Source organism: Plectropomus leopardus, chromosome 3 (assembly GCF_008729295.1).
Source record: "Plectropomus leopardus isolate mb chromosome 3, YSFRI_Pleo_2.0, whole genome shotgun sequence".
NCBI classification, from domain to species: Eukaryota; Metazoa; Chordata; class Actinopteri; order Perciformes; family Serranidae; genus Plectropomus; species Plectropomus leopardus.
This window is the reverse complement of record NC_056465.1, coordinates 16,219,517-16,240,290: the sequence shown is the minus strand read 5'-3', so window position 1 is coordinate 16,240,290 and position 20,774 is coordinate 16,219,517. Positions and strand designations below refer to the sequence as shown.

The 20,774-nt window shown below is 38.6% G+C and overlaps 1 protein-coding gene across 4 annotated transcripts; it reads left to right on the top strand.

Moving 5' to 3' along the window:
• Positions 1-645: 645 nt before the first annotated feature.
• On the top strand, positions 646-15,398 carry crtc1b (CREB regulated transcription coactivator 1b). Of its 4 annotated transcripts, none has more exons than XM_042513560.1 (14): positions 646-777; positions 3,118-3,234; positions 3,729-3,854; positions 5,153-5,214; positions 5,487-5,581; positions 6,675-6,745; positions 6,843-6,886; positions 7,849-8,072; positions 8,411-8,562; positions 9,197-9,439; positions 10,186-10,272; positions 12,405-12,491; positions 12,579-12,753; positions 14,395-15,398. In XM_042513560.1, the coding sequence occupies exons 1-14, from the start codon at positions 652-654 to the stop codon at positions 14,604-14,606; spliced, it is 1,821 nt and encodes a 606-aa protein (XP_042369494.1). In that variant the 5' UTR covers positions 646-651; the 3' UTR covers positions 14,607-15,398. The 4 variants fall into 4 exon arrangements, with proteins under 4 accessions (XP_042369494.1, XP_042369488.1, XP_042369510.1 ...); XM_042513554.1 differs by having other exon boundaries at positions 6,660-6,745; XM_042513576.1 differs by lacking the exon at positions 3,118-3,234 and having other exon boundaries at positions 6,660-6,745.
• The last annotated feature ends 5,376 nt before the right edge of the window (positions 15,399-20,774 follow it).

Sequence of the window (20,774 nt, the reverse complement as noted above, 5' to 3'; positions counted from 1 at the left end):
ATCCAAAAAACATCTATAGCAATGATGTGCATTATTACAGGGCCAGTAATTGAGACAGGTCTAATTGGGACCTAGGCTTTTATTTGAAGTTTTACAGTAATCTTTTTATCTTTGCACCACGTGTCTGCACTTTTGCTACTTTTTATGATTTTTATTGAAAAAATGTATATCATTTAGTAATTAATTTGACATTTTGTATTCTATCTCTTTACTCTTTTTGTTGTAAATCTGCATCCTTTAAATTATATAATTCAATATATTAATTAAAATATTTTATTGCTCTGTCAAGCACTTTGAATTGCCCTATTGTACGAAATGTGCTATACAAATAATGCTGCCTTGCCTTGAACATTTGCACTTTTACAGTTATGGGCTATGCAGGTATAATTTGTTTTAATCAATATACACAATATAAAAAGTATATTCAGACTATATACAGAATATGCCACTGTATCCTTCAAGCATCTTGGGCACAGATGTATCATCTTATTCCCCCCTCACCTTGCCTCAGACCCTGGCTCACTGCCAACAGCTGATGCAAAAGGCAACATCAACACACCACAGTCGTGCCGCTGACCGTGCGTGATGACGACACCAGAAGGCCCTGGCGTGGTGTGTAACGTAACATTCCATTGAGAAGAAGAGGGAAAGATGGCGTCCTCTAACAATCCTCGCAAATTTAGCGAAAAAATCGCTTTGCATAATCAGAAACAGGCTGAGGAAACTGCTGCGTTTGAAGAAGTGATGAAAGACCTGAACATCACCAGAGCTGCGCGGGTAAGACCTGCACACCCCGGCTGTTTACGTTTTGTTGCATCGCTGTTTGGCAGCTGTCGAGCGCTGCGGAGATAAATTTCAGCGTTGGGATGCTAAGTAGCTAAAGTTAATATTAACGTCCTCAGCTGCATCAGTTCAACGCCGCCAAATTGTGTTTTCACTCTGCCTGATTAAATCGTGTCAGCGTTACTCAGATAAAATAAGCGACTGCTGTGCAGCGATAACTAGCTTAGCTACCTAGCTGTGAATAATGTGCACCTGTGCTGTGTGGCTGCTTTGAACAGTCACTGCTGTCATTTCGTTTGCAAACAAATCGCCTGACATGTGTAATATGTGTAATATCATGTTAGGAGAGTCAGCTGCTGAACTGGAGCAGCGTCTCTCAGAGGGCTAAGTTAGCATTTGCTAGCCAATCAGATGTTAACCAGCCTTCAGCATGAGAGCCAGCTGTGATTTCCCCCCGATGACCATCCACTAGTGGCTTTACTTTAATGTTACATTAGCTTTGCAGAATATTAGCCAGATAGTTTGAACAGTAAGCAAATATCAGACTTGTGGAAAAGAAATACAGCTCTAACAGTTTGATTTGGTCAGTGTACCTTATGTGAAGTCCTTGCACTGTGACAACTTTCTCCCATCAACAGTGAATATTTGTCAAAGGTTGCAACTATTATTTGATCCATTGATCAAAAATAATTGATTTTCATAGTTAGTTAATCATTAAGTCATTCATGTATGATGACATAATGCCATATTTTTGGTTTTCTGCTTCTCAAATGTGAGGATTTGCTGCTTTTTTTCTTGTGTATTTAATTATAAAATGAACATTTTTGTGTTTGTGACCATTTGTTGGACAAAGCAAGCAAATTTAAGACACCACCGTTAGATCTATGATCAGGATTTTTCACCATTATCAGACATATAATAGGCGAAATTATTGATTTATTAATAGATAAGAGAATCAACACTTTGGTTCTTGATAGAAATTATATAATTGCAGCCTCAGCTTACCAGGGGAAAAATTGATACAACATAGAATCACAAGATTGTGCTTTGCAATATTGTATGGATACACAGATGCCAAGTGTTGATTTTTTTATTATATAAATTATTAATACTGCATATTAATTTTTTTGTATTCTACTAGAATAATAAAATCAGTTGCTTTTTTCAGTCCACTAAATACATTTTAATGCATTAAAAATTACTAATGTGAGATGAAAAGGCTAAAACTTTATCTTATCCAAATTAAAAACAGACATTGACAAAGTTATCATTTGAGTACATAATCAGCAGTTGAAAAGGGATAATAAATTGGAATATATCACAATATATGTTATTGCAATATTCAGTATATTGCGACAGTGTTGTATTTGGACTTAAGTATCGTGATAATATTATATTGTGGTGCCTCTGGTAATTCCCCCCCCTACAGTTTACTCTATTAAGTTTTAGAAAATAGTAGAAAACTTATATTAAAATCAACAAAGGTTGACATATTGGAATATCTTCCAATAAGTAGGCATTGAGTTATCAATCCTATAAAACTGAGTAAAGCAGCAAACATTTTAGAAGCTGGAACAACAGCATATTTTGATTTGAAAAATAAAAAGAAGGACTGAAACTATTAATCAATACACAAAAGTGTTGCCAATTATTTTTTGGATATCAGCTAATCAATTAACCAACAAATTGTTTCATCTCTATTAACCACCAAAGAATGAGTAACAACTCAAAGCCAGGAAAGGTTTGGTATAACTGTTGGCCCGATTGCAGGAAATGATGCCCATTTACCACATGTTGCATCACTGGAAACCTGAGCTGTACTGTTGTTTACTGTAGCGGGAAAAAAAACTAAAATTAACAAGTCAGTTTTGTGGTCTCTGCCAGATTTCTTTGTGTTGCCATCCCAACACCAATCCATTGCATTTGTTCAGCTCATTATCAACTTCATTATTGGTAAATGAGGACGTCCATCACAGTGTTTTTGTTCTAACATACGTGACTTTTGTGACTGGTTTTGTGTTATGACACGTTGCTAATGTAATCACCAGGTGTGTTACATGAAAAGACTGTGATCACACCAGCGTTCAGTCAGGTGTCACTCACATCAGCTGATGTGATTTTTTCCCTTCGCTATGAAAGATGTTGTCTGCCTCTTGATTGTTCACGAACCGCCAATCTGCCTGTCTCATCATGTGTCACCTGTCAATGAATGGACTCAATAATCTTTCATTTCACCACTGTGGACTGGCAGGCATCGTTCATTTTCAGCATCACTTTATTTGTGAATCAGATCAATCATTCACTCATGCTTTCATGCAATTTTACTTTGCACAGTTGCAGTTACAGAAGACCCAGTATTTGCAACTAGGGCAGAATCGTGGACAGTACTATGGAGGCTCACTGCCCAATGTCAATCAGATTGGAAATGGCAACATTGACCTGCCTTTTCAGGTGAGCCCTTAGCCTCTCTCGGCTGGTAAATGGTTTGTTCTCGATCAGTGTACCTTTCTTAGCTGTTGGCGATAATACTGGACATACAAAGGTTGCAGTTTTGTGTAGTATTGGTGAAAGATTGGCTCAAAACAGAAGTCTGCAGGCTTAGTTTAGGCAATGATGGCAGTCAAGTGTTCAGAAATGAGCTGCTGGTCAGAGCTGCATAGTCGGACCAGGTTTTATCACGGTTCAGGAGCGAAAGGAAGCCAGAAACTAGTTCTACCCTGCAGTGTAATTTGGTTCCTAAATTTTAAAGTATATCATTGCTTGTCATGGCTTTCCATCTTTAAATACATTTGCCAACTCGAGCATCAGTATGGGGGGCCCATGGCTTGACTCATTTTGAAATGAACACATTTGCACCATTTATCCGAAAACATGATCCTAAGAGGTAGTTTTGCTGTGTAAGTCGGCTGTTTTGCTGGCCTCATTCATTCATGTGTTCACTCTAGAACTCGGTGCTGGATACCAGTCGGACAACCAGGCACCACGGGCTGGTGGAGCGTGTTTACCGTGACCGGAACCGCATCACGTCTCCTCACCGCCGGCCGCTGTCAGTGGACAAACATGGTCGCCAGATATCCTTTTGTGTTTGTTTGTTTTGGAAGCGTTGGGTGTTGAGGATGCCTTGACTGCATTCGTTATCGCTTTGAGGCTTCAGAGGCTGCTTGAACATCGTTCTGAAGACTTTAGTTAAGCTGGCATATTTAAATAGGGTTCCCGCAGATCCTTAAAAAGTCTTGAAAGGCTTTAAGTCAATCTATATTTAAGGCCTTAATTGGTAATAAAATGTCTAAAATTAATCTGTCAAAAGTCTTAAAAATGCTAAGACATTCGAAGTAGTAAAATCCAAAAATAATTGGAAATGGGTTTTTTTTTATTGACCAAATTTAACGTCAGGCAGATCAGGCTAGAGGAACTAATAACACTCGCACATTTACAGCATCCTATTAAATAAAAAATGAAGCTTATTTTTCAAAGAATGGATACTTACACGACCTTACCAAACCATCTAACTTTTTACCTTGACCAAAATCTAAATAAATTCCATTCAGAGCAGCGACAAAAGAAAAAGTCTTAAATCTAAACTTTCATGAAGTTGTTGGAACACTGTTAAAGACATCACATTTTGAGTAGGTTTGAAGGTGATGATGCAGTTTTCATCTGGTTTGCAGCTCTTCCTTTGGCTTTGCTATAATTTGCTGGGAACCCAAAATGCTCACAGACTGATATAAAATGACATTTTATTTTATTTTTATAGTTGGAGTGACAACTTAAATGTGAAGTCGTACTAATCAGCCTAAATTATCCTCCAGCTCTGGTTTTTCATTAACGTTTTCCTTACAATGATGTACAGGCTGGCTAAGAGTCAATAACCAAATCCAAAGGTTACCAGGAGATACTTAGACTTTTACCGATCAAAACATAGTATGTATTACACTAAATTCATCCTTAAAGTAAAACAAGTCATTTGTCAATTGGCAATTAAGATCTGAGGAAGATGCAGTGCAGATTCGCCTGATTAACATCAAGTGGTTCCTCAGTGTTGTATATAGGGCTAACGCATAACAAAAACCACCAGATGTAGTGGTATAATGAGGAGAAATCATCAACTTTAACTCTGCATTGTTAAACAGAATTTGAATAAAAGGTGAGGTGAATTGTTTCACTACATGAGTTGAGGGCCTGATATTATATATTAGATAACAAGACACTGACTGAAGTCCTTTTTCAAAGTAATGTGATCTTAATAACACTTGTGTTGGTCATTCATTAAGTATCAAGTGTGTAAGGTCGCGCCAACAGACATCAAACTTTGGATTAGCTGAGATCCTTTTTTCATCCCCTCTGCTTTATTCGCCTTAATGAAATTCACATTGACAGCTGTCCTTACAGCTCAGTTTACCTCTCCCCACCGCCAGACACTAGCTGGAGAAGGTAAGCCACCTCCTCTTTGTCCTTTTGCCAAAATGATAACTAGGACACACAACAGCTCAGTCTCAAAAATTAATTCACATGACTCTGCATCTTTGTTTGTACAACATTTTCAAACTCAGCCAACACGAAGAAAGCCACTTACTAAGCTGTGTGGTGGCAAATAAAGATCTGTTACAGCATGTGGTTATTGATGGATGTGATATAAGTCTCTCTGCCAGTGTTGGGGATTTGGCAGTGATTTTGCTGACCTCTCATCTTTCTAACACATTCAGGACAAATTCGGACTCTGCCTTACACCAGAGCGCCATGAATCCGAAGCCCCAGGAGGTGTTTGCTGGGGGATCGCAGGAGCTGCAGCCTAAACGAGGTAATGGAAGATCCAGTTACAAAGACACAGAGCTGCCTTTATTTATTAATGTGCAGTGTATTCTACAGTGTTTCCTCTGTAATCTTTTGCACAGCTTTGGTGCTTTTGATTTTACAGCTGTCCCTTATTTATCTGTGTTTGGGCCCAAGTTATGATTGAAGTGGAATATTTTTCTGTTTTTTTCCAGCTAATAAGGCACCGTTCCTTCTTAATGGGAGGGGGAGAATAAGTTATGAAAAACTGGGGAGGGAGTTATGTATGGTTATATATGGTTGTATTTTGTAATTATTTCAAATGCCATCAGAAGCCCAGAACCTGCAAGTGGGTTTTAAAGGCATGCTTTATTCAACAAAAAAAAAAAAAAATCCAAAACCACACCATTTATCATAGCCAAAAACTGTAAAATTTGGTTATTTATGGTAAATGTAGAGTCATGAATTGTCCCCCAGTTAAAGAAAAATATTTTTAGCTCTGGGGAGGGACATAATATCAAAAACAAACTAAGTCACACCCCAGCATCCCCCCCTGCTCTGTAAAATGAAGAACAGTCCTTAAGTGTTCATTTTTATTTCCCTTGCTATGGTGCCACACCACTGCTAAATGACGACCAAAAAAACACTGATGTAGTAATGCCAAGCAACTTAAATGACATCAAAAAGTTGATGTCACACAGAAGTAGATCTCGACTCGATGAAATATTCAAATGGAGTAAATGGACGCTGAACCCGGGCAAAAAACTGCTTCAGCATGCTGGTACATTGCTCTGTAGAGAAGTAACATCTCTGAATGGAGCTGACTCAGGATTATCTACAGAGGAGGATCAATATTTCACTGATTATCCATGGATTATGTCTTTTTATGTGTGAGGCTCTCGTATAATGAAGCCAAGATTGGCTGGCATCCTCTCAGTCTGTCTGGTGGTCACCTTGCTATTTTTAGACACTCGGGAATCTAGTGCACAGCACTATATTTCCTGCTTGACTGGCTTGGGTATTGATGACTCATTCCTTGCAATGATTTGTATTGTTTTGCATTTTGTCAAAGCAAAGCAACTGTGTCTTACTGTTTCACTAATTAGTACTGCTGCTAACAGTGCCTGGGACGGAGAGCTCGGAGTCGAATGCAGACAAGGATGCGCAGAAACAGTTGTGGGATGACAAGAAGGTACTGATGTGAAAAGGAGGGCTAACAATGTGCACACTTATTATGACCCACATAAACCACGTCAGATTTACAGCTCATTGTAATGTTTTCCCCTCAGGATGATTCATCAAAGCCCAACACATGTGATGTCCCGGGAATCAAGTGAGTGGTTTATGGTTTTATTAATATTTACCGTGAAACACCACTGCAGTAGAGCAGCCATAAATAAGTCATGCTGTAAGTGCACTGATACAGGACAGCTGGTGTAGGTGCACCGGAAACATGTTGGCACTTAAAGAGACACTTGGTCAAATTAATACCAGCTTTGTATCATAACAATGTAGGTAGTACATGTAAATGAACTGCGGTAGACTTCCTAACCAGTGCCCAGATCTTAAATATGTCATACAGCATTTTTTTTTTGGCTTCCGCTGGCTCTAGGGTTGTGGCTCAAACTACAGATTGTACTTTGTGTTTTAGCGTGCCAGCCACCACGGACACGGAGAGTATATGAATGCATCAAGTGTATTTTTCTCATGCTCTAAACTCAGACCAAACTGTAAAACAAGGCAGTGCTGATCAAATATAAATCAAGATTCTCTTATTGTATTGCCTATTAAGTGCCTCAGATGTCTTCAGAAAGTTATTTTCGTGCACTGTTTGGCTGTAATGTGAGAATTTGTGAACAAGAAGGGGGTACTGTTTTACTGTACTGTAAAAACCGTGGCTGAAAATACTGAGGTCAAACGGTAATTTGCCTATTTCTCACCTAAAATCTTTTCAGAAACATATTTTAGTGTACTGTTTAACTGAAATTCAAGTTTGTTTGTCTGTAGCACTAGTGTCAAAAGTATTTGTGTCTCTCTACCTCATAGAGTGCCCAGTTTTATGAAAGGACTTTATTTCTAGCAGTGAAGTAATTCTTTAAACATGTCGCCTCTAGTTGTATAGGAAACATCATTATTATTGTAATACCACAATTGATAAAATAGATAGATAGACTGTACCCAGTAAAAGGCCAAAGGATGCTGATCAGGGTAGGACTGTTGTTCAGAAGCAGTGGTCAGAAGTAGGGTGTTATTAGAGAAGCTTTTCTCCTGTTTGACAGAACTTGTGTTTTTTAGTATTTTCCCATCACCAGACCAGGAGTTGAACCCGTCCGTACTCCCTGCTGCACACAACACCGGTGGTTCACTGCCTGATCTGACCAACATCCAGTTCCCTCCTCCACTGTCCACCCCACTGGACCCCGAAGACACCGTGGCCTTCCCCTCCCTCAGCTCGTCCAACAGCACGGGCAGCCTGACCACCAACCTCACCCACCTTGGCATCAGCGCTGCCAGCCATGGTAATAACTGCTATCTGAAAGCATTGTGTCATGTCCACTTAACTTGCAGTTAAAAAAGGTTTTTATAATGAACAGAATCCATGTTCCTCATTCAAAAAAGCACCCTAGAAAAACGTAGGGCATATTAAAAGTAGAAGTGGTTGATATTAACATCTTGAGGACATGGCTGAAATTGTATAATTTTAACTTTGTGTTGTTTTTGCACAGAATTCAATCATTTCTTCTGATTGTGGCTGTTCCTTTTTCATGTACAGCCTTTAGTTGGTTTTAGTTCAGAAGGACACAAAGACACATCTCATGTTTACTCTATTTTGTTTTGGGTTTTTTTTTCTTGCCAGGGATCCCCACCTCCTCTCAGCCCACTATGACTGTAACGGCACAGCGCAGGCAACCACCTGTTGTGCCGCTTACCCTCACCTCTGACCTCCATCTCCAGCAGTCCCCACAGCAGCTTTCACCCACCCTCTCCTCACCTGTTAACATCACACAGGTAAGACTTGGCTATCCTAAAATTGTGGTCTAAAGATGTGCAGCGTGTTAGTTTGCTGCACTTCATCGTAACACGAATACTGAAACTGTATCAGAATCAGAAATACTTAATTGACCCCTGAGAGGAAATTGTGGTTCATTAAAGTTTCTCCAATGCCAGACATAGAGAATTATGGAAGTAGAAATTAGTACAGTATGTAAAAATATTAAATATAAATACAGTAACAATAAAAAACAATCAAGATCAGTATGTGGATTTTTAAAACTATAAATATATATAATGTGCTGAGTGTGTAAAAATATAATACTATGTGCCCTATGCTACAATACAATGTATAAAACTAGTATGTAAAGTTAGAAGTAGAACATGTGTATGATGCAACAATTTACAAACCAATACATACGTCACTAAGACAAACTGTAAGAATATATACAATATGTGTAACATATGTTAAATCTAGTATACACTGAAGAATATTCACATTTGAGTAACCACTCGGAGGATTGCTGTAGTTGAATTCATGCAGTGAAGACGAATGCTAAAGCAGCCTACCACTAGGAGGGTGAAGAGCTGAAATTACATTTGAATAACACCTAAATTCAGCATCTATTACATTTGATACGTCTTTCCTCAGGCTGTGCCAACAGAGTCATTGACCCTGGAGCAGCAGCTCTCCCAGTACCCCCTGTTCAACCAGCTGACGGCCCAGGCCCAGGCCCAGCTGCTCAGTGACCTCCAGAAGCAGCAGCAGGCTCTGCCGCAGGGCATCCAGCTCATCACCTTACCGACTCTGGCCTCGCCTGGTACCACCGCCACTGCCAGCAGCCCCTCCCCTGACAGCCAGAGCCAGACCACCGCCAGCATCAGTATCGGCTCGGTAAGAACCCAGGAAGTCCAGTCAAAAAGTGGGAGCAGAGATTACGATTAATTTGATGACGTGACTGGGACCATTTTGCTTATTCTTAAGCTTCTATTCATTTTGCCACCCTGAGAGTTCTTCACCTACACAGAATACATACCAGTAAGTTTGTAATCTTCACATCCTTTTTATGCTATTGAGCTTTGACACTGATTTTTGTAGAGCAACCCAACATATTCAGAGAAACATCTTTGCTCTTGACTACCAGATAATTATGCCTTTTTTTACGACAGTTACGGTCAAAGCAGAGCATTTTATTACTTGTGTTTGTTCATATTTTGGCTAAGAAAGATTTCTGCAGGTCCTTTTAAGCTGACTAAATGTTTTTTCACTACTTGGCACTTGACATTTTCTCAGCTTTTCTGTGAGTCAAGACTTTTTCAGATGTTGTTGGTTTGATTTGTAGGAAGTTGGCTTATAAGATTCAAAAATACACTTTTGGCCATTATTTGTTATGCAACAACCACTTTAACTTTACCATTTAAGCAGAGGAGGACCAGCACTTGTTGCAATTCTACAGAAGTAAAGACACACTGGCCAGCCACAGACATAACTCCCAATTTATCTGGTGGTGTTTGGTAATATTTCCCACCTATACACTCACTGTACATCATGAGCTGATGCCCTCTCACATCCCTTACTATAAGATTTGTGTGTGACAGGCGTTGACACTTAGTGCTAGCTAACCCTCTTCCCTCCAACAGTACCGCAATCAGACTGGCTCACCAGCCACTCAGTCTCCAACCTCCCCAGTCTCCAATCAAGGCTTCTCCCCCGGCGGCTCGCCTCAAGTAAGGGCCCACCCACCGAGCTAGCTGCTGTTTGGGGAAGGGCTTTGCGCCTGGGGGAAAGCTAATTGTAGATGAGTTTAGGCTGCTTTTCATCCTCTGTATTAACAGTTAACCACTCATGGTGTCAGCAGCTGCATAACTCATTTCCTCATCACCACTGTCACTGTTCACTGTGTGCATGACAACATGGCGGTAGTTGATAGATAGAAGCCCTGACCTGTTGTTAGACTGAAAATGTTTATCTTTCAGCGAGCAAAAATATATTTTTTAGTATGCACCACATGATTGAGATACTTTTCACATATGGGCGAGCTGGAATGTGTTAAGGGCTCTGAGATTGTTTTGTTTATCGTTGTGAATAGACAAGAAAACCCATAATAATGTTCTTTACTGCACTGAAAAGAGGCAACGATATTTCTAAATGGCATCTACAGCACTGCAAACTATGAAGTGTCCTAGCTGTATGTTCTTTACATTTTCAACTTTGCTGCAGCACATTTTGTTGACAAATTGGTAATATGCTCCTGCCCATTAACAGCCATACTACGTTGTTACTGTGAGACTTAATTATCATCAGTCAGGCTTAATGGTGACATTAGCTGTTTGTCTTTTGTAAGGCCAGAACTCCCCAGCTGCTAGCTGGAGCTGAGAGCTAAACTCAGTTTACATCTGCTGTTCACATATGCAGAATACAAAACATATCACTCTCTCCGCTGGGGGAAAGCCATCAGAGCTTTATCCCGACTTCTGTAAAACATTTGGCAGAGAGGCCAAGACAGCATGCATGTGTTTTAATAATACACTTTATGGGTGTAGTGTTTGTCAAGGTGCAAGGCCACATCAAGAACAGCAATTACTTTGTCAAAAGCTGAAAAATGAAAAGTTACCAAGGGCATTATTGGAAAAAAAGAAGGGACATTTTCAGCATCTGTTGAATTTATCTTAATGGATTATTTAGTTAAACCAAAACTTATGTTTACATCCAGTGTTTCTCACCAAAACATAACGTCTATATCCCAGAGGATGAACAAAACATGATAAATACATTTCCCTCCTCATAAAAGGTTGCAACAGAGATTTTTAAGTATCTTAAATCCAGCATCGCTTACCTCCAGATTCAGCGATCAGTCTTCTACTTCAGTGACTTTTGGTGGTGCCTTGCTGCGTATCTTGGCTTGTTATCACCAACTGCAGATCAATAAAAAAAATGTGTGGCAGGAATGTGCATTGTGTCAGATGCCTGGATGTGTCTCTTCGAGTAGGAGATAAACAAAAAGGGACCCACTTATATAAAAACACCTCTGTAGAGGTGGAAAGCTCCACAGGAACCTTTAAAGTGAGAACCAGCTAACTTTCACTTTATGCCATGTAAGAAGGAGATCAAAAAAAGGGATAAGGCGTGTTTTTATAGGTGCAGGTTGAATATAAACTAATTCTGGGCTTTATAAAGTCTCCTTTGGTGAATCAGTGACTAGAACTTGTTAGACTGGGACTCCACCACCAAAACAATGCCAGTCACACAGTGTTGGTGCTTTTTCATTGCAGTTATTTTTTCAAGGGAAATTCCAGTATTTGTTGACCTTTGCAGTGTTCTCGTACTTTTTTGTCAATTGTGTTACCTAGACCGATAAAGGGCAAAAATATCAGAATAACACTCAGGTTGAGAAATACCAGAATTTCCCTTTTTAACAAGTTGATTTGTGTTTGTGTCATAGTGAACAGAGCTGCCGCGGTCAACACATCACTGTTGTGTGTCCTTTGGACAGAGACGGGACACACAACCACATTTTCATATTTCCATGTCATGTTTTTGCATTTATTTATTGTTTTGTCATTTTAAAATTACTAGGTGTGTTATAAATTTAAAACATTATCTTTTTATTTTTTTCTAGTTTCATGAGCCTCCTCTTTTGTCTCTGAACCGCGACAGCCCTGCTCATGACAACCATTTGCTTTTGTCGCTGCTCAGTCTGACAGTTGTGTGTTTTGCTTGTGTTTTCTGTTATCTCATCGCTGAAATGTCTGTGGGCCCGGATTAGTCGCCTCTCTGGCTAATTCTGTTTCTGTGTTTTAGTAACAGCTGCTTTCTTGATATTTGCTCTGAATTTTGTGGCTTACCTCTCCTCCTGCAGCACATTCCCGTGGTGGGCAGTATATTCGGCGACTCCTTCTATGATCAGCAGTTGGCTTTGAGGCAGACCAATGCGCTCTCTCACCAGGTGACACAGACGCACAAACAACAAGCAGAGATGACAGAAATATTTTCCTCAGAGGGTCCCTGACTGTTTTTATTCTGTACTTTTTAGCTGGAGCAGTTCAACATGATCGAGAACCCCATCAGCTCCACCAGCCTTTACAACCAGTGCTCCACCCTCAACTATACGCAGGCAGCCATGATGGGCCTCACCGGGAGCAGCCTACAGGACTCGCAGCAACTCGGCTACAGTAGCCATGGCAACATCCCCAACATCATCCTAACAGGTAGCAAAACCACAAGTCCATCAGATACACTTTTACCTTATTATTATACTTGTGTTCGACCACAATCATTTACACACAGCGGTGTGTTTCTTTGTAGTTTCTTGTTCATTTGTTGTAGCAGTTTGGATGCGTTTGCTGGGTTACATGTCTTTTCTTTCACTGAATCGTACATGTTGTTGAGGTGCATACGTTTGAGTTTATTTCATCCCAGAATGATAAGAGTCCTTACCCTCTTCTTTAAGCAAAAGCAATGCATATCATCTGTCGTTTTTGTTGTTGTTGGTGTCATGTTCAAGGACTTAAAGGAATAGTAAGTGGGGTTGTTGTATGAAGCTTTTATCCATAGTCAGTGCATTACTTAGAGTGGATGGCAGTCGACACACCCCCAGTTTGGAGAAGCAGGCTGGAGTACCACCACAGAAGCTTAGCAAAGCTCTGCTGTGGACGGAGGCCAAAACATTTTAGCCACCTTTATTAAAAAAAACAAAAAAAAAAAAAAAACCCAAAAAACAATAATTGGTTAACAGAATTATTAAATATCAGTATGTGAAATGTTTGGAAAGACATTGTTACAAGTCTGCACATTTACACTATTGCAGCTTTTAAGGAAAACTTTGCTTTATCACAACTTGTAGGTTTTATTTTTTGTAACATCTTGCTACCGATTTAATCAGTTTAAGATAAAAATCTCTACCTGAAAATAATATTTATTTAAAGAGTCTCATTCTGGTTTAGCGTGTAATAATTCTTTGGATGTAGTTTTTTCTTGGCTCAAAATTAGTGTATAAAATAACATCTTGATTTGAAATGTTGAAAGTATTTAAGGATAACAATGTTAAAATATATTGTCCAAATTACAAACATAACCAGTGTAGGCAGAATCACTGTCGCTTAATGTTAACAACATTCACTTCCAGGGAGATAACTGGTAAATGATTATTTAGCAGAGATATGTGAAATCGGCAAACTTTTTTTTATGTTGTCATTTTCAGCAGTAACTGTTAACTTTTCAAAATATATAGTTAAAGACTGTGGTCCATCTTATCTGACATTTCCGCTGTGCTTATTTTATGTATTCTTTTGCTTTGCTGCCATCTTTGATAAACCAAACCTGCTGGCACAGACGCCAATATTGCTGTGGGTGTGGGTCACAGAAAAATGTATTTTAGCAATAAAATCAAATGGCACTGAGCAAACGCTGCCTGTCGTTTGTTAGTTTTTAGACACCTCAAAAAGACACACCTAATTCTGCCTCGCAAAATTACTGTTTTTGTCAACGGAGTCTGACAGTAATGTCAATATAGTTCAGTAGTTCAATATAGTTTTTTTTAAGTAACTTTTAACTTTTAAGTGGGCCTTTTTTATATGGCTAGAAACTAATCAGTTGAGGCAGCAGTTGCTTAGTGCCATTTGATTTTATGTACTTGACGCAGAATTTTCTACCCGAACTTATTGTAACGAAACATTCAGACTAGGAACTAGTTTCTCTTACTGTCGCTCATTAAAAAAAGATCTCCTTAATATCTCCTTAAATGTAGTTTGAACTTGTGTAAAAATATGTTCACGTGATATTTGCCAAACCAGCCTCGTCTCTCTGATGTCAGTTCCCACTTCTCTCTCTGATGTCGTCACATATCTCAGTCACAGGTGAGTCTCCGCCGAGCCTCTCCAAAGAGCTCACCAACTCTCTGGCGGGCGTCGGGGATGTCAGCTTTGACGCAGACTCTCAGTTCCCTCTGGACGAGCTGAAGATCGACCCACTTACTCTGGACGGATTGCACATGCTCAATGACCCCGACATGGTGCTTGCTGACCCGGCCACCGAGGACACGTTCAGGATGGACAGGCTGTAACGGGAGAAGCTGGCTGTGGCTGAGAACAAGAAGAAAAAAAACACACTAACTTGTGGATGGAGAGAAACAAAGGGCCGGATGAACCCTCTCCCTCGTTGCATGGCCGTCCAGCTGTCCGACCTCGCCCTCGACTCCGTGAAGCCCTTTGAAATGATGCGCCACCAAAAGACAACAGGGAAAAAGACATCCAGTGGCTTGCCGGGGAATGGCCTCGCTGTCGTTTTGAATGAGATTCGTCGCTCAGCGCTTTCGCTAGCCTGCTGTGTTTACAGTGTACCATTACATGCCACATATATTCCAAAAACGCACATTTGACTTTGTTTTTTTCTTTTCATATCCACTTTAATATTTGTTTTGTTGATATTTGCTCGTAGCAGGAAGCTGCTAGGACATTGGGCTAAACCGTAACCGTCATAACGGCTGTGTTAAAAAAACAAACAGAAGAAGAAAAACACGACAGCCGGTTTGCTGGTACCCTGCAATCAAATGAATCGGTTTTCCCATCATGCCGTAACGGCTTTCTATTTCACACTTAAAGCTTTATTTTTGAGAACCAAATGTTATTTTCATCATGTACTGTATGTTTTGATGCTTTGTGTATTTACATGTTCTATTTATTTATTTAGTTGAGGATTTTATATTCCATTTCATAATTTAAATTTGATGCCAAAATGCTCTCTGTAGGCATAGTGTAAAATTGCACTGATGTAATTTGTGTCTATTTATTAATTACTAACATATTTATATATGTGTTTGTTAAGCTACTTGGTTAATGAAGGAGTGCAAAACCTCCCCATAGTTGCTCTTTGGTGTTCGATGTGCCATTCTCTGATGTAGGACGTGGTAGACGTTGCCATGCTGAAGCCCAACGGTCAAATCAAAATATCATAGTTTTTAGCACAGCTCCAGATGATGCTGCGTGCTCCAGAAATGGGTTGGTTTTACGCCACTTGAATTAACTTTTTCTGAGAAAATCATCAGGTATTTCTATTTAACTAGAAGAAAAACATGTCCAAATTAATTTTCTGCCAGTGAAAAGCAAATATATATATATATATATACATATACATATACATATATAATATATATGTGTGTGTGTTTATATATCTATATATCTATATATCTATATATCTATCTATATATATATATATATATATATATATATATATATATATATATATATATATATATATATATATATATATATATATATATATATATATATATATATATATATACATATATATAGATATAGATATAGATATATATAAAAATATATATACATGTATCCAGACTGAACTTCTTTTCAGTAAAGGAAGCCGTCTGTTTTTAAACACTAAAATCTTAAATCTTTTTAAGTCGTCACTGTGAAATCACCTGATTTTGCCTTACATGAGTATTCTACTGTTCTACTTAAGTGTCTAATGTGACAACGTATTTTCGTAACTTATTGTAACATTTTTCTTGTATTTGAGAGGAACCTAACTTTTGGTCAGTGATATTTGTGGTTCTGTTGTGTAAGGTTTGACAAATCAATGTACTGTATTTTGTATCGGTACAGTTTATAGCCAAATTGTTTATGTTTTTTAAAGTGGGGCAAAAACAAAAAAAAAAAAAAAACCAAGGACAGGTTTAAAGTGTTTGAGATGGAGTGCAATTATGGGGAGGCTTTTTGCTCCTTGACAGGGAAGCTCTAACAAAAATTGCTAATGACTTTTGCCACAGAGGTCGTCAATAACAAAAGTACCATGCAGAGTTAAGGGATTCAATGGCCGAACAGTATCGAAGCCTCTGAATGGTTGTTTTCATAAGATGCAATTTCAAAGATTGTGAATATGAGGACATTTTTATCGCAGAACGTCTGTTTATGCCATTTAGTAAACTGGATAAGTACATAAAGGGTATGTTTAAGGAATAATATGAGTGTATTTTATATATATATATAATATATATATATATATATATATATATATATATATTTAATATTGTATGCAATTTTTCCAACAGCACTGAGGTTGGCCCCATTAGATTCAGTGTTACATAACAACAAAAACAGTCACACAAACAATCAGGGATGTAGTAGAGTCTAAAATTGTTTACCGAAAAAATGTTTACAGGAGTTTCATCTGAAAATGTACATGTTAATATCATCTCTGACTACATCCATGACACACTCTCCTTCGCCAAAATGTGTCAAAAACAAATTGTGTCAAAATTTCAATCTGCCTTTGGCCTTTTGTCAGAGTTTCCCTGAGAGGTCTGTGTAGGTCTGTGGGATCATGTTTGGTATATTGTAATGTTCATGTACAGACGTGCTAATCATGTACTCACCTAAAGCGCTGTTGGGAAGATTTTCCAACCTCTCCCTCCACCCTCTCTCCTCCCTACCTCCTGAAAAGGAATCACGTTGGTTTTACTGCACACCTCTACAGCTGTCCAATTTGTTTTAGTTGAAGTGTTTGTCGTCTGCTGTAAATTTACTCCATCAAAGGTTTTGTTTGCCTTCAACAGATCTGTGATTCCTATGCAAATGAGACAAAAAAAGACCCTTAAAGGAAAAATCCACCGCTGATGTTTTATTGTTTTAACACATAAAGCTGGATTTATTCTTTTGAAATTATGTGCTTAAAAAAAATCGCAGCAGAGCTAATGAGATAAATAGCTGTTAATTGTCAGTTAAGCCTGTTTTTTCTGATATGTTATTGATGTTAAAAGAGATCATTGATAGTGAAGATGGGTTTAAGTTATTTAAAGGGAGGATATTCAATAACACTGGGCAAATTTTTATTGTGATCTGGCATGGTAATTTAAAGAACTTATCACAGTCCTCTCAGCCATTATTGCTGTGCGACATGGAGTCCCAAAATTCCCTAATTTTCATTTATTTTTTTATTCTAAATGATTTATTTTAAGTTCGGGGCTTGCAGACTCCTTACTCTTTTACAAAGTTAATGAAAATGCATGCTGAACAAACAGGGTTGGGGCAGATTACTTTGAAATCTGGCTAGTTACTGAATACAAATTACATGGCAATTTGGGGAATTAGTAATGCAGTCAATTGGAGTACAAAACAAAGTAATTTAATCTGAATATTTTAATATCATTTCAAAATCAGACATTTACACAATGCACCTTATAGTTTAAAAAATGGAGGCATCCACATGAATTGGAATTCCAAAAAAATATAATTTTTTACCCTTGAAACATTTTAAAAACATTTTCAGTGCAAATAAAATTTTGACTTTGCATATTCACTGTTTACATTTTGACAAATTAAATCATCCTCATCAAAGACCACCTTAAAGTAATGAGTCTGACACACCACAGAAAAGTGTGCTATTAACCACCAAGCCAAATCTGTATTATTAAAAAAATCACCAAGTATATGAAATTGGGTTTCAAAATAGTGAAAACATTAGCGGTATTATCTGCTCTGAGACACTGATGTTGTGTCTGTTGAAGGAGCTAAAACAATGCTACAGTTGTTACCAATGTCAGCGCTCATAGCATTATATTATACACTGGTGTCATTCTGTTCGCCCCCAGTGTGCGAGTGGCGAGATGGTTCCATTGTATCATCAGATGGGTTTTTTAAGCCTGCCTTAAATATCCTGGACACAGAAATGGAGAAAAAAAGTTTAATGGGCTAACTCTACAATGCAGAATTACAGTTTACAGCCTTTTTTCATGTTTTCAACAAGTATTTTCTAACATTTTCAATGTGATTAGAAAGAAATCATTGATTTTGCTTTACCACACCTTCACTGCCACAAAGTGGAGCACTTGTTTTAGAAACCATGTATGGCAGACGTGCTTTTCATGAGTTAATAGCGCATTGGTAATCATGAAAAAGTTTGCTAATTTTAAAATTGCCATATTTTAGAGATAATTTTAATTTTAAAAATGTAATCTAGTAGTTCTTGACAATGTAACTATGGGCTAATTAACACCTTTTTTTCCAAATACAATCTGGTCTGACTATAGTTATTACTTACATTTGCTATCTGGTTACATAATCCTGATTACATGATTACATGCTCAGTTATTGTCTACTTTTCAGTCAGTAGACAAATTTGTAATTCAAGATGAAGCTTGACTTCATCGTTCTGTGTTAGAAAAGGGAAGAAAAAAGTAAACTGGATGAGTTTGTGTGTTGCAGTGGTGCTATGACAATCAACGAGTGAAATCGTACACAGAACCTTTTTTGTATGCCTGAGTAACAAGAAGTATAAATCCAGCTTTACTTTGACATGAAGTGACATCTCTTTTTCTGTGAACCTCTTACCCTGCCTCCTACCTCTTCCATTGGTAATTTGCTCCATTATTTTAGCCTTCCTCTCCTCCTTCACACATCTCTTCCTGCGTGACTGTTGAACTTTAATTCAAAATTGCTGCTCTAAAAAGAAACCCTTTCTTTGTGATACAGTGTTTTAGTTTCTGGAAATATCTGTTTGTTAACAGGCCAGTTACCTTTAGGAAGAAAAAATAAACCACTAAAAAAAGGCCCAGAAATGCACAACACTTACCCAGCAGTTTTTATTTGTTGGATTTTTCCTTTAAGTCACTGAAACAAAATGTATAGAACTTATTCTCTACACGTTTAATTCCTAAAACAAAATGTGTTTGAGCCCAAACTTCATATCTGCGTTCCCAGTAATGCCAGTGAGTTGAGCTTTTTCCCCGTCACTTCCTTCCTGTCATCCTAATGAATACTAGTCCTTCACACTGACCTTGTACATAAGCTATAGCTGAAACAAAATGCATGACTAAAACTGACAGTCAAAACCTCATGAAGGCCTTCTATAGCTGCGCAGGTTTGATTTGTGTAACATAACGCTGTCACAAAGTCTAAAGGGATGCATGTGTGGGTTTCTCCTGGGCGACAGTTAACTCCTGTTAAGTGACTCTGTTACCTCCATCTCTGTATAATGCTACTTCACGAATGATAAGAGAATGTATTTTCTGTGGCAGTGTCCTAGTTTTAGCCTGTTTGCCAAATGACGTTTGGAGTTTTCGGCCCCGTCACGGTCGGACCTCTACTTCTCTCTGCTCTTCAGTTACCCCCTCTTCCCCTCTGAGGAATCACTCAGTCTCTCTCGTCCTAACGTAGCATCTCACAACATACGTGTTTACACAGCATACCAGTGTAAGACTCTTTAACCCGCAGTCGATCTGGCCCCCTCCTCTCCGTCAGCACAACCCTTTTGGCTTTCTTGAAAAAATAGCAGGTTCTGTCTCGCAGAGATCGCAGATTGGCACGTGCACTCATTGTTTGCATACATGGACTTTAATCCTCCGAAGCTTCTGCATTACGCAGTCAACTGCATGACATGATAGACACATCTCGCTGATCCTTATCCCATGTGATGTACAGGAGTTTGATCTAGCTGTGCTGAGTGTGTTTAATGACATCAGATATGATTGTTTTATGTTGTCGTTGCCTATCATGTCAGGTTCTGGACTGTGTAAAGTGTACTCCTGTTTTGTTTTGCTTTCCTTTCGATTTTTGTGCAATGTTTAGTCCACTAGTTGCTTCGCACTTTATTTGTGACTTTCTGGCTTTTGAGCAGGGACTGTTCTGCCCGATGTGAATGCTGACTGTTTCACTCCGGATGTATAGTCCGGAGATATTTTCATGTCAAAGAAAAGATGAATTCTCTATTTTCCTTTGTAAACTATATTTTGGCTTGTCTTGTTTTTTATCTGTGAAGAATTTAGGGGATGCAAAACTAGAAAGGGCTTACTCCAGTGCAGCTTGCGCTCTCGTGTTGGAAAGGAACGGCACTCCGAATGTATTTCTTCATTGGTCACCCCCCCCCCCCACATGAAAAATTGTATTGAGTTTGAGTGAGATAGTACTACAGTAAATAGTTGGACGGCTTAGTTGCAACCTCAATAACAGGCCAACACAAGTGAGGCAGTCTGCACCATGACTACAAACTGCCACCACTAGAGTACCGTACGCCGCTGCAACAGTCTCACTTAAAGAGATTAGCTGCAACTCTAAAAAAAAATGCAAATTACATGTTTTGGATGTGAAGAATAGGATTTCAGCAAAATTAAAATGTACCCTTCTTGCAGGTGAGACAGTGAAAAAAAACACACACACAAAAAAACATTGGTCCATGAAGCATGTTGTAGTGAAGAAGAGTTGATCTGAGTTGAGTT